The sequence below is a fragment of the Salmo salar genome, chromosome 16, assembly GCF_965601325.2.
Source record: "Salmo salar chromosome 16, fSalSal1, whole genome shotgun sequence".
In the NCBI taxonomy this organism is placed as follows: Eukaryota; Metazoa; Chordata; class Actinopteri; order Salmoniformes; family Salmonidae; genus Salmo; species Salmo salar.
In genome coordinates, this window is record NC_138306.1 from 8,231,385 (window position 1) to 8,245,906 (window position 14,522).

Here is a 14,522-nt window from a genome sequence, read left to right on the forward strand (position 1 = left end):
GAATCTCAGACGACACGAAAGAGAGGTGGAACAGGCTAGTTATAGGGGTTGCAACAATTTTGGCAGATCATTTTAGAAAGAAAGGGTCCAGATTGTCTAGCCCGGCTGATTTGTAGGGGTCCAGATTTTGCAGCTCTTTCAGAACATCAGCTGACTGGATTTGGGAGAAGGAGAAATGGGGAAGGCTTGGGCGAGTAGCTGTGGGGGGTGCAGTGCTGTTGACCGGAGTAGGGGTAGCCAGGTGGAAAGCATGGCCAGCCGTAGAAAAATGCTTATTGAAATTCTCAATTATAGTGGATTTATCGGTGGTGACAGAGTTTCCTATCCTCAGTGCAGTGGGCAGCTGGGAGGAGGTGTCCTTATTCTCCATGGACTTTACAGTGTCCCAGAACTTTTTTGAGTTTGTGTTGCAGGAAGCAAATTTCTGCTTGAAAAAGCTAGCCTTGGCTTTTCTCACTGCCTGTGTATTTTGGTTTCTAACTTCCCTGAAAAGTTGCATATCACGGGGGCTGTTCAATGCTAATGCTGAACGCCACAGGATGTTTTTGTGTTGGTTAAGGGCAGTCAGGTCTGGAGAGAACCAAGGGCTATATCTGTTCCTGGTTCAAATTTCTAGAATGGGGCATGCTTATTTAAGATGGTGAGGAAGGCATTTAAATAAAATAACAAAGCATCCTCTACTGATGAGATGAGGTCATAATCCTTCCAGGATACCCGGGCCAGGTCGATTAGAAAGGCTTGCTCGCTGAAGTGTTTCTGGGAGTGTTTGACAGTGATGAGTGGAGGTCGTTTGACCGCTGACCCATTACGGATGCAGGCAATGAGGCAGTGATCGCTGAGATCTTGGTTGAAAACAGTAGAGGTGTATTTAGAGGACAAGTTGGTTAGGATGATATCTATGTGGGTGCCCGTGTTTACGGCTTTGGGGTGGTACTAGGTAGGTTCATTGATAATTTGTGTGAGATTGAGGGCATCAAGCTTAGATTGTAGGATGGCTGGGGTGTTAAGCATGTCCCAGTTTAGGTCACCTAGCAGCACGAGCTCTGAAGATAGATGGGGGGCAATCAGTTCACATATGGTGTCCAGAGCACTGCTGGGGGCAGAGGGTGGTCTATAGCAGGCGGCAACGGTGAGAGACTTGTTTTTAGAGAGATGGATTTTTAAAAGTAGAAGTTCAAATGGTTTGGGTACAGACCTGTATAGTAGGACAGAACTCTGCAGGCTCTCTCTGCAGTAGATTGCAACACCGCCCCCTTTGACCGTTCTATCTTGTCTGTCTTATTACCAGTTGCTGATTACAATAGTTATTGTTCAGTGTATTTGGATTCCAGATTCCCTCCTACAAACACTGCCCCACCGGAGTGGCTAACCACAGGGTTGAAGGATTCTCGCTGGTGTGTTGGCTGGAAATGATAAGTTAATGAATGTGAAAACAAATAGATGGAGCTGGAGAGAAGAGGTGATTGGCTCTCTGGCAGGAAATGCATGTCCCTCTATTTAGTGTATTTTCTCCTCCCTTCACTTTCATATTTCTCTCTCTGCTCTCTGGTGGTGTTGACTGTATTGAGCCGATCTGGAGTTTTGTCTACAGACATGACAAGTGCCAGTGGTCCTGCCCAGCCCATTACGACTGTTAGGATTTGTAACCCAAGCACACGGTTCTCCTTCAGGGGAAGATTGAACTCCTGTCCCCCTCGGGAGAAGCCTGGAGCTTTTACATTGAGATGATTTTCTCTTCTGGCCCATAGCATGGTCAGTGTTATCAGCCAATATTTGGGATTGGTGTGGATTCTATAGTTTACCCAGTCCACCATATAGTATCGTCCTTGCTTAATCTCCCATATGTTTATTATTGTTTTTCTTGAATAAGGATTTTACAACATCATCTCATGCAGGCCACACATTTGCAGGCCCACTCATTTTAAGAACTTCGGATAATGCTCAGTATGTAAACCAGTGGCGGTTGGTGCAGTTCAAGATGAGAGGATGATTTTAAAAAATGATGAGCATAACCTTATTTCTATTTCAGCTTATTGGATGACTGGCATTCATTTTCCATTCACCCTGCTCAATGTAACATCATTAGGTTTAGGCTACTACATGATACTCTAATTCTCCCTGTACCCATCATGAGTTTGCTACAACCTAGAAAATGAAACTTTACAACGCAGGTGCACAGGTCGAGATATTTTTTTTGTAATCAAGGTGACAGACAGTGACACATTTAATACCACCTTAAACACTCATGCCTGCATCTAGCTGATCTAGGGAGTAATAATTTGTCCAACAGTTTCTATTGGACAAATTAAGATATGTTTATCCCTGTTTTGTTTCATTTGCTTCCATTGAAGAAACATTTTTCAACAGAATCGGTGGAATGAATACACCCCTGATCACACGCAAACACAGTTCACTTTCATAGCAGCCACATGCAAATAGCATTATCACTTTGCTTGCTGTAATTCCTTCTCACATTTATGCACTATCCTCCTCTCTCACCTTTTCCCTTCGCCTGTGGACTTCAGTGAACAACACATCGGATGTATGTGACCAGGCGAAAAAACCTTTCCAAGCCAAACCTTCATATCATAACCTTTAACGGCTACACACAGCATACATTGTTGTCCCCATATTATCTAACATCATGGTCAACATAGCTAATAGAACTAACGTATTAGTAAATCCGCTAGCTAAGTAAGTGAAAATTAATGTGAAAAAAATACTACAATATATAGCTAGCTCTCCATCTCTCTCCCTCTCTCTCCCCCTCTCTCTTGCTTCTACTTCATTTTTGAAGACGTATTTGTTCAAAACGGTTCAACTATTTTATTTCTCTCTCTCTTTGAGTCAACTACTCACCACATGCTTTGCACTGCAGTGCTAGCTAACTGTAGCTTATGCTTTCAGTACTAGATTAATTCTCTGATCCTTTGATTGGGTGGACAACATGTCAGTTCATGCTGCAAGAGCTCTGATAGGTTGGAGGATGTCCTCTGGAAGTTGTCATAATTACTGTGTAAATCCATGGAAGAGTGTAAGAACATGAGACTCTTAGGTTTGGTATTAAAGTCAATGTATCCAGAGGAGGACAGAAATAAGTTGTCCTCCGGCTACACCATGGTGCTACCCTACAGAGTGCTGCTAAGGCTACTGTAAACCATTGCCATACAGTGTGTTTTATGTGAATATATTTAGTATAGTTTTATGGGTGTGTCTCTACCAATTGGTCTCTCTTCCATTTATTATCGTTAACATGATTTAAAATTCTGACTGTACACTGTCTTTCATTATAAGGCAGTAGAAGAATTCACTCCCCAACTTAACCCCTGTAATTCACACAATGTATTCAAGACTGTATCCGTTTGTTTGCCTAATAGATTACATTAGGCTATACATAATCACTCTGAACTCACGTTTGCGGCGAAATAAGTGTGCTTGCTGTATATTAGTCATGTAGACAGGAATATTAGAGGGTTTGGCAGTGCGAGAGAGAGAAGAAATCACAATGTTAATCTGTCTGTGGTGAGGTGACCCAAACAGTGGAATAGAATACAGGAGGAGGTCTGAAGAGGAGCCCTGTGTCAAACTGTTGTTAGTTCTTTAGTCTGTCTAGAGAGAGTACATACTGTAGAAGCCAAAAAGGGCTGTGTTTAGACAGACCAATTAGCGGGAAAATATCAGAATTGGGCTGCCTGTCTAAATGCAGCCATGCTGGACTCTGCCTGGTCAGGGTTGTGACATATCATGCTTGAGTCTAACCTTGAGTTGAGTGGTCAACTTGAATTGTAGCATGAATGGTCAACTTCATAAATATAATCACAAATGTAGGCTAGTCTCTTACTATGTTTCTACATTATTGCAGTTTTTGAGCACTAGGAATTTATAGATTTCAATTTTGCTTACGTTTTTCCCACTCACGGTTTGTAGTATAGCCATCTCACTTAAATATGGGTTCAGCTTGGCCAGCTCTTCTAGTGGTTTATTATCATTTTAAATAGACTAGTGACCATAGAATCCATCCCAGATGACATTTTACACTGACTTCGTGCCTGAGTTTGTAGGCATGCCTGTCAGTGAGCATGCAAAACAAAAGACAAACAAACGAAAAGTAAACAAACAATGAGCATAAATCAGTTGCTCTAACATTTTGTAACCATTTGGAGAGAGGTTTATATGGCGAATCATAGGCAGGCTGCAACAAAAAAATAATAACTGCAAAAATACACTTTGTTTGCTTTGAGAGTAGCCTTCAATATTTCTAAGAATTGAACGTGACTGATAAAAACGGACACTAAATCAGAGCTGACACTGTGGCTTTGCCTAGCTAAAGCCTTAGATGACGCGCTACTTCCAAGTAGATTTCTTATTTAGACCTAGGCTAAACAAGGCTGCTTTAGTGATCACTCGTTGGTCTGAAAAATAACTTTTTACTCGATTCGATTCTTAATTTCTACCATAATGATATTCAGATTATTTTCTTAAATAATTTATAAATTATTGTGCTTGAATGTCGTTTTCTTCTAAGCAACACAGTCTCAAAAAGCAAACATATTTAAAATTCAATTCAAAACATATCATTAAGAGACACCATTTCAAACCCTACTTTATGGCAAACCCGCCGCAATGACAACCAACATCCTGTCCCCTTTCAAGAACTTGCCGCTCATGGTAGGAGTCCTCAGTCCACCGCCCACCAACAGGCCAAACTGCCGCAACCTTTTGGAATTTTCTCCTCAGCATGAGGCGGCATGGCGAGGTCACATTAGCAGCCCAATAAGCACTCATATTTTTTTCCTCGAGTGTCACGGTCCAACCCCAGGTATTATCATTGACCCGATAGCAAACCACAGCTAAGTATTGTCTGCATGACAGTTGGTATTGGCCCACCGTATGGAAGGAGGAGGGTGGAAGAGAGTTCGGTTCTTGTCATAAGGAGGGGGACGTGTTTTCCTCTTATTTAAAGTACGTTGGTCATATTTACTGTTTATTCCAGACGTTTCCTCTTCAAGGTAGCCCTATTACATTTATATTCAATGTATCTTTAATTCATTTAAAGGTTATGAATAGCCTCATTTTACGCCTTTCTCAATTTTTTCATTAAACTCATATCACCCGAAATTGCTAGGCTTTGTGAAAGAATATATAGTGAAAAGGAAACACACACACGTTTACGCAATTACGCACAACATAATAATGCAGTGGTGATGGCTAATACATTTGTCCACACAATCGTTTCTCCCTGCCATATATATTCACTCGTGGTTGTTCTCAAAACCATACCACGAATGCAGTATTAACTGTTTAATAGGTAAATGTATGATATCTGGCCATTCTGACACCATGTAGCCTATCTTTCGTTATGTAGTTTGGTCTGCTAAATTGGACGGGGCATTGCATTCATTGCTTGTTAAAGATCCGTACAAGAATATGCCGGACACATGATTTAGTGTGAGTTGCAGTGAGTACTGTATATTGCTCCTATTTGAAGTTCCAGGGACTCTCACTAAATCCGATTAACATTGCTGAACAATTGAGAGATAGAAACATGACACACAGATTCCATTGACATGTCCATGCCATCACTGTAAACGTCTTTATTCGTTTCCCAAAAGTTAAAAATACGTTTTCCAATGTGTCCTGTTGTGATAAAATTCCCACTTCACAAACGTGCAGAACTATTAGCTAGGAAATAATGGAAGGCAAGCATCATTGAGGCACACCCAAACCCTATTACTAAATAGCCTATTTTTGGTAAAACTTTGAAATGCAAAACCCATATGATGCATTGGTCTAAATGCATTGTGCATTTTAAGCACCCGGGCACCTTATAATACGTATCATTCCATAAGGATTCCTGCATTATGAACTTTCTTTGATCCCCTGTTAAAAACTGGCACATTATAGATTCAAATTGATAATAAAACATATTCAACTACAATGTCTCGCGCTGCCAGTGTACTAATCCATGCATGCTTCAGGTGTTATATATTAAGAACATCTGATATTGCAATATGTGCAATAGGCCCATGTTAAACCTAAACCAAACAATACATGTTACTGAATTAAAAAACCTTGCATAGACTAATCAGAATATTGTTTTGCTGTGTTAATGCAACATGTGCTGAAACTTAACAATGAAAATGACAAACGAGGGAAACGTTTATAATAATAATTATTAACAACAACAATAATAATAATAATAATGCAGATGATGATTATTAGTATATATGGTGGAGAGAGTGGAGAACTGTCTTTCAAAGCACACAAATAAATCCGTCTTAATTGCTAGGCCTATAATTGATCAAAAAAGCCACCAACACGTTGTATTGGCCTAGAATTAATCATTTTAGAGAACGTATTGCATTTAAAAGCATCGTTTTGAAGTCCAAAAAGTTGTAAATATCTCCGTAAGTCGTTATACTGTGAATTTATATTTTCCTAAATATATTGCCATGAAAGTACTTATTCCGATTATTACAGCAATAGGCCGAAATCAACTAGAAACTTGAATTGCCAAGTGAGTGTAGAAGACGAACTTCCGTTTAAATTAGCCATGCGCCCTCACAAATTGTATTTGCAGTCTCAACTTGCAGTAGACTAGATAACTCATTAGGTTACCTCTCTTTATTTGGGGTATCTAAACATGTTGTAAATTACATTCAATGTCATTGTTTGCTTTTAGATCCTGTCTAGGGTCTAGAATCCCTTAATAATGTGTGTTTGGTATGGATTGTGGGAGGAGTTATAACTAACTGCTCCATATTCAAATGTAGGGAGGCTTCTTCAAGGAACCCCCTCTCCCTCCCTTTATAAAGGGACCATAGCTAGTGCCTTTATGACTAGAAAAACTAACGGCTTTGGCGAATTATTGTCTTACCAGGGTAACCTATATAGATGCTCCATTTTGTCGAACGTCAACAGAAATTCTATATGGTCAGTTGACAAGGTTCATTTGAGCGACGGGATCTGAGGAAGAAGAAGATGATGATGGAATACGTGAACGATAAATTCGCATTGAAAAGTCACGCGATTAAGGGCAGCGACTATTACATGGGCTCTGGCAGCGGGCTGGACCAAGTTATGGAGAGTTTGGACAGTGTACAGTACTACAGCAAAACCTCGCCCAAGTGTGTGCAGGCTTTCGGGCTACAGACCACCGAGCACAACACGCGAATGGAGCGGTCCACGCCGTGTGGAGAACAAAACGGTTAGTTACTGGCCCCTTTTCACTGTCCATGCTTAAAGGGTTTAACAATATATATTTTTCAGCTGCCGCAGAAATGTGTATGCTAGATGTGTTATTGATTAGACTTGTAAGGCTATACCTGCAGGCTAAAAGCGTTACATAAATGTCATTGAAGCAAATATGTATTAGGTTATTTTTGCGCATGTTATTTTAGCATCCAAATAGTACTGTGCCTGTGAAACGAAGATGGTAGTACGTACTTTGATGGTACTTTCATCATCATGTGCCATATCTCAAACAAGTCATTTTTTATGTGTTATGTCATTCTTAGTGCTGTCCAACAACAAAAAACTGTTTGAATGCCAGAGAGCTATTGGATTGAGGCAATTTAGTTTTTTTCTATCTTTATATTAGGAATACCTTGAAAGAGCAATGGGCAGTTGTGGTCATATTTAAAAAGGCATGAAATTATGAATATCCTAGAAAGTCTGATTTTGAAAATCTGTTTCTGGCTTTGTCAATAATAATATTAATATCAACCATCATTTACATTTACATTTAAGTCATTTAGCAGACGCTCTTATCCAGAGCGACTTACAAATTGGTGCATTCACCTTATAATATCCAGTGGAACAACCACTTTACAATAGTGCATCTAAATCTTTTAAGGGGGGGGGGGATTACTTTATCATCAAAACTGAAATGCGAACGTGCACATTTCTTTACATTAACTGCTTACAGTTAGAGAACAAATGGGCTTATACAACATCTCTTATATTAAATATATTTGTCAATATTCTTTATAGGCCTGTCACTTGCCTGTTGTGCAAAGATGACCTTATAAAGTAGCATATATGCCAGTATTGTTGCAAGATCGTCGTCACTCTGCTAAGGTGTTATTGGGCCTATAAAAGGAAAATAAAACATTTTTAAAGTAGGCGAATTTATGAATAGCCCTGTTATCTAAATAACACTATTTTAACACTATTTGATTTATTTATACTAATAAATTATAGAAACATTGGTGTATCATATTAATAATAATACTTTTCTATTTCTTTCCTATAGCGAATTATGGTGTCCCCAAAACTGAAGAAGATACCTTGCACGTGGACCTCGGGAGGTCGACAGACAACTGTTGCAATCTGAGGGACTCGCCGGTAATGGCCGGTCAGGAGAAAACGGATTTGTACGAAATCAGTGACAAGTGTGACAGTAACGTATCAAGCAGTAAGAAGCGGCGGCACAGGACGACGTTCACGAGCGCACAGCTGGAGGAGTTGGAGAAGGTGTTTCAGAAAACTCATTACCCAGATGTTTATGTGAGAGAACAGCTGGCGATGAGAACGGAGCTAACTGAGGCCAGAGTGCAGGTAGGTCTACTTTACTCTCACTTTCATTCAGTTAATCTCTAGGCCAGGGGTTCCAAAACCTTTCCACAGCATTGGGGATCATCCCACGCCAACCCCTGCGCACGCGCCAGGTCTATTTCTATGGGCACAAGCACTATTCACACCATTCTTGTTGGTGGAGCTTTAAAGCTTATTTCGAAACATTTGTGTCATGACGTGCAAAGAAAATGTTTCCATTTTAAAATTAATTTAATTGCAATTTTATACATTTTGCAATGTCTATTATGTATTCATGTGATATTTGAGTGACTAACAAATTACAACAATATCTATAGGCTAAAAAAACGAAATAAAAAGCGTTAGCTGACATCGGCAAGTTGATCTGGACATTTCTGACAAGTTATAAATAGCTCTCTAAGGTATAAAATGACTAACATGACAAGAGGCACTACCCAATTTGGAATTTGCACCTCCTGCATTGTACTATTACAACTTTCAAAAGTAAATTTAAAGTCGGACTGAGTTCCTTAAAAAAAAAAAAAAGTAATACATGATATACTGTAAATCACAAATGTACGCACGTTATTTAAAATTGATTGTATCTGAGTGCTTAGGTAATGCCTATTAGGCATTTGTGTAACCAAATATTGTCTACAGACAATATCATGCCGAAAAATAAGGCTAGCCTACACCACATGTTGTCAAATTAGCCTAGGCTATGGCCTAAACCTATAGGCCCATATGCTCAGTTCTGTTTAGGAAAAGTTTGATTATATTTCTCTATTTCTCCCTCTAGGTGTGGTTTCAAAACAGAAGAGCCAAGTGGAGAAAAAGAGAACGTTATGGGCAGATTCAACAGGCAAAAAGTCATTTTGCAGCTACATATGACATATCAGTGTTGCCAAGGACGGATAGCTACTCACAAGCAAGTTTGCGCTTTTACCAGAGACACTATTTAATTACCACTATTGAATATTTTTTGCTAGACTAATTGAACTTCTCTATCATATGGAATGAATAATTCGATTTCGGTGTAATATTTGGTAATTGTTAACAATAATTAGAGCCTAATGCGTATTTAGCCACACTAACTTTTCGTTTGTATTTTCAAGGGTAGCCTAGGTGGGCTAGTAGCCTACACATTTAGTATATTAAATCAAATGATTATGCTCTTGCTTGCCACCGCACCTTGATATATCGAGCACCCTTGACATAGGCCCATGTTAATAAGATGTATGCTATGCACCATATTTTAGATAAGACTTTGAAAGTTGATTTAGAATGTATCTCGGCAAACCATTGAAATGAATGGCATCTCAGATTTCTCAGAAAATTATTTATCCAGTCAATGGGATGAGGCTAGTTTAGGAATATGGGCTTTTAAAAGGTCAATCACTGATCGCTACATTCATTTTTGGTATATCATATATATATATACCCATTGATTCTTAAATAATATAACTTAAATGCCTCATGAGCTTAGTTCAATTGTCTTAACTCATCAGAACTCAAAATATAAGCTTGTTTTACTCCTTTGTTTGTACATTATGTAATTGTAAACAAACACTGTATAGCCTCAAAACATGGTCACGGTCAGTACTTGCATCCATATAGCTCAGTCCATGAATTTGAGAGCGGTTACATTTCTCCAGGCCCGTCTCTCAGCTATTTACCAAATCAGTGGCGGGGTGTCGGCTTACTTATTGTTTGAATCGCAGATTGTAAATAAATGTAGGCTAATGCATGTGATAGGCTATATCAGAAATTCTGTAATATAATTATTGTCAACCTAAAATATTGTCATATAATTATAAAAAACATGTATACAGGTTTTATAGCCAACCAATTATCTGTAGTCTCTAAATAGCCTCTAAAATATATTTAAACATACAATACATGCAAACATTTAGGTTTTCTTGGAAAGCTGTGAGTGCTACTATATGTATTTACAACTTGTCTAAGTCCTATCATCAACTGATTTCAACCAATGTATGGCTGTGGATTGAGTGCATTATTTGATTGGAATGTCGGCATATTGGCAGTTAATTTGAAAAATGAATAGAATCATTCCTCTAAAACTATCTGCCTAGCTAGCTAACAAACATACAGTACAGATAAATACTTATCACAGCACTGGCAAACCATGATTGACCAACTCCCTGACCAAAATGGCTCGGCCTGGTTGCATAAAACACCTTAAGTAGATTTTCCCCTCATCTTTTCCCTTAAAGTTTCCTTAACTTTAAGTCAGTTGCACACACACTTTTAAGGTACATTTCCCCCTTAAATTAAGTTGAAAAAGTTAAGGGTGCCCACGAGGTCCCTTGCCTGCTTCATTCAGTATGGATATCAATGTAAACACCATTTTGTGGTGCTCTGGTTACAAAAGGAAAACATCAACAAGCTAGCTATATAGCTAAACAATGCAAGGTGCACAATCTGTGGCTACAAAGCTTGCTGGCTAGTTAGCTATATCTACTCTAAATTAGCTTGATGTACTAGAAAGTAATATAAACAATTTGGAGAAAAAATACGTCAAGAAACTTGGTTTATTATCTTCTGAATCAATTTGGTTATCCTTTCTTGATTGTAGAAGTTCTATTTTGCTATCTCACAAAATGAAAGCATCCCTTTGACTGCTGTAGATATTTAGTCAGTGAATCAGGCCATCTCCATGGTAACCAGATACTCTTTCTGCCATACATGCCTTTAAACTACCATAAAACCCCTCAAATATGCCCTGACCTAAATAAATATTTGTGAGGCTCTATACCATGCCCATACAATGTATACCATACAATTCCCTTAGGTAAGCGGAAATTATTCCTTCAGTTGAACCCTTAAGGGAAAAATTTTATGCAACAGGGCCCTGATCTTAATCCCATCATAAGAAGGTTCACCCATTCTAGTGTTCTAATTCCTAATTCTATAGTACAGATGCTAAGTGGGGGATTGAAGCATGCCCATGTATCTTACTGTTTGAGTTACAGCCATGACTCAATTCAGTTCAAAGTTGATGATTTATTCCTTGTAAATACTGTAGGGGGGAACATAAATTGCATTTTTGTGGGTTGGACATGGACATTTCTATGAAAAAGCAGGGTCTGGTTCTGTTTAAAAATATTCCGTTTGTGCCAAAAATGTGACTATATTTACAGATCATTGAGGCCATATCTGATATGCTCTCTGATGTCATATATTTATGGAAATAATTTTGATTGTAACCAGTTGAAAATGAAATGAAATTCCCATGCAATGCTAAACAAACCGTCATTACATATGACCACTAAACCATAGCAAAATCTTCACAATTAATTATGTTTCTAGATGCGTCTGTAAACCAAAATTTGGCAGGGATGTTGCAAGGGAAAGGATGGGTGCAGATACTAATCTTCAACATGTGATTTTTCCTAATGAATCAGGACTTCAATTTCTGGACTGGTAGCCTAAGCTATATACTGTAGGCTATTTTTTAAATTTATTTTACTAGGCAAGTCAGTTGAGAACAAACTCTTATATACAATGACAGGCTACGGGGGAACAGTTAACAGATTTTTACCGTGTCAGCTACAGGGATTCGATCCAGCAACCTTTTGGTTACTGGCCCAACGCTCTAACCACTAGGCTACCTGCCGCCCCATCTGAAGTCACCAGTTCTAAAGTTACACATCTGGATGAAATGGTATATCATATATTATTGTTGACTAAAATTTTATGACTGATAAATCCAAAAAGATGACACTTTATCAAAGAAAATGTCTCCTTAATAGAACTAATGAGAAGAAAATAGAAAACCTTTATAATACACACAATTGGACTATGAACATTCAAAACGTTAGGAGCAATTTATATTCAAGATCATTCAACTTTCCTGATAGAATAGAAAGGTCAATAAATAACCAGATAAATTACCTGTCATTTCCGTTCCCAGATCCCCAACAACCTGTGGCCCAGCCCTGCTCCCAATGGCTCAATGGTGTCCTCCTGCATGCTCCCCCGTGGATCCCCTCCCTGTGTAACCTCCTACTCCCACTCCCCCCGCTCCGCAGCCGACCACGGGTATGTGGGCTTCCCCAACCAGCAGAACCAGTTTGGACACGTCTCCATCAACAACTTTTTCACGGCTGACTCCCTCCTCACACCCTCACCCAACGGACACCCGTTCGAGGCCAAGCCTGAGTTTGAGAGACGCTCATCCAGCATCGCCGTGCTGCGGATGAAGGCCAAGGAACATGCGGCTAACATATCCTGGGCCATTTGATTGGGATTGTGAACGTTCTGTCCTCCCAACCGACTGACTCATAGCCACTCTAACTTTAACATTAATACTACGCACGATAATTATATCCCCAATGTTGAATGACTGACAGAGAACTGACTGTGACACCGGATGATGGAAAAGGACTTCCTTAAATTTGAATGATGTAGGCCTAGATGCTGATCGCTGACTAGCCATCTGCTGGAGAGACATGCTCCAACAAACTGTGACCCTTTTGGTCAAAGGTTAGAAGACAGAGATGATGAACTGCTTCAAGGTTACTGAAGGTCACCTCATCAAGGTTGAGCTGTGAGTGCATATCAGTTTAATCCACACAGGCGACACTTACTTTCAGGTTAACAACCGATGTGAAAGAGTAATGGAAACACTCCCCTAAGTGGGCCCCCTTTGCCCATATTATTATTCATAATGAGGCACAATGTGTTGCTGAAAACGAAGTTGTCTATGGCTTTTACACTCAACTTCAGTTTGTCCTACACTGTAGGACTTACAGTACAAGTGTTGAGGTGTGTATATTGTCATTCCCTGTGCTTTCTAATTCCATTGCCCCATGCAGCTCTGGACATACAGAGGACCTGAACAGAAATGAAATGGACTGACACACTGATATGTCTGTGTGCTTTGCAGCAAAGCTATTTAACCCCCATTAGCTCTGTCTGTGTTGTTTGGCACCAGCACAGGAAGCAGTTGGTATTTTTGTAAAAAGGTAATAAAAACATATGTTGTGACATCATTTTTGATAGTATATTTTTTGTTTTATTGCATTTCCCTCGCTCAGTATAGACTCGGGATGGCGTTCCGAGTTGGCGGTACAGGGATGTAAGCAAAGTGTTAGGCTACACTACAATAGTGTGAGTGAAGTATTAAAAAGTATAGTATTATATGCATAATCTACATGGAAATAATAATAAACAAAAACTTTTCAGATAGTGCATCTCTTCAGATACTCTATAGATCATTGATATTATTAATCCCCCCCCCCCCCCCCCCCCCCTCCCTCCTAAAGTCACACACATTATATGCTGTAGCCCACATGGAAACTAAACATGAGCATGTTCTATGCCTTTGTACTCTTCTAAAAAAGGTGATTGCAACCCATTGTGCTGCTCTCTCTTTGAGATCACTGTCTATTCATCTCATTGTGGAAAACTTGTCCATATTAATGGCACGCTTGATTCAATTACAACCATAAGTTGTGTCAGATGCTTTGATATGGCACTGCCTTTGTTTTCCTAGGAGCACTACTTCACTTCCTGGCTATTGCCAATCAAAACTATGTATCAGAGTATTTTACTGTATCTACAAACGTACCAAAACAAGGGTCCTTTATTGAGAAGTTTAGGTCTCGAAACATGACCAGGAAAATTATAGTGCTCAGCCTGACATATGCTTTGAGGTCTTGGCTTTCAGATAGCAGATATTTTGGACTGAGTCAGAGCACATTGGGTCAATTGCAACGCATGTCATTACAAGAATGATGTAATTTTCTTGGCTTCGGATTATCTCTACTTTTAATTAAACTCCAACTCTTATCTTACTAAAATTCATAGATTCATCTAGCCTGCTCAGTAGACTTCCAATAGACCATATACCGCATAGGATAAGCTCATGATACACGTTAATATGCTTCCTTCCAAAGGATGGAGGAGGCAAGATAATAATAGACCAACGTCTACTACCTCATACAGATAGTGGCCTTGTCCAA

The 14,522-nt window shown here is 39.3% G+C and overlaps 1 protein-coding gene across 1 annotated transcript; it reads left to right on the forward strand.

Annotated features, from left to right (window-relative positions):
* Window positions 1-6,822: 6,822 nt before the first annotated feature.
* LOC106573110 (ALX homeobox protein 1) lies at window positions 6,823-13,550 on the forward strand. Its single transcript, XM_014147821.3, has 4 exons — window positions 6,823-7,207; window positions 8,255-8,559; window positions 9,335-9,463; window positions 12,470-13,550. Exons 1-4 carry the CDS (start codon window positions 6,982-6,984, stop codon window positions 12,797-12,799), a joined length of 990 nt encoding a protein of 329 aa, XP_014003296.1. The 5' UTR covers window positions 6,823-6,981; the 3' UTR covers window positions 12,800-13,550.
* Window positions 13,551-14,522: the final 972 nt, after the last annotated feature.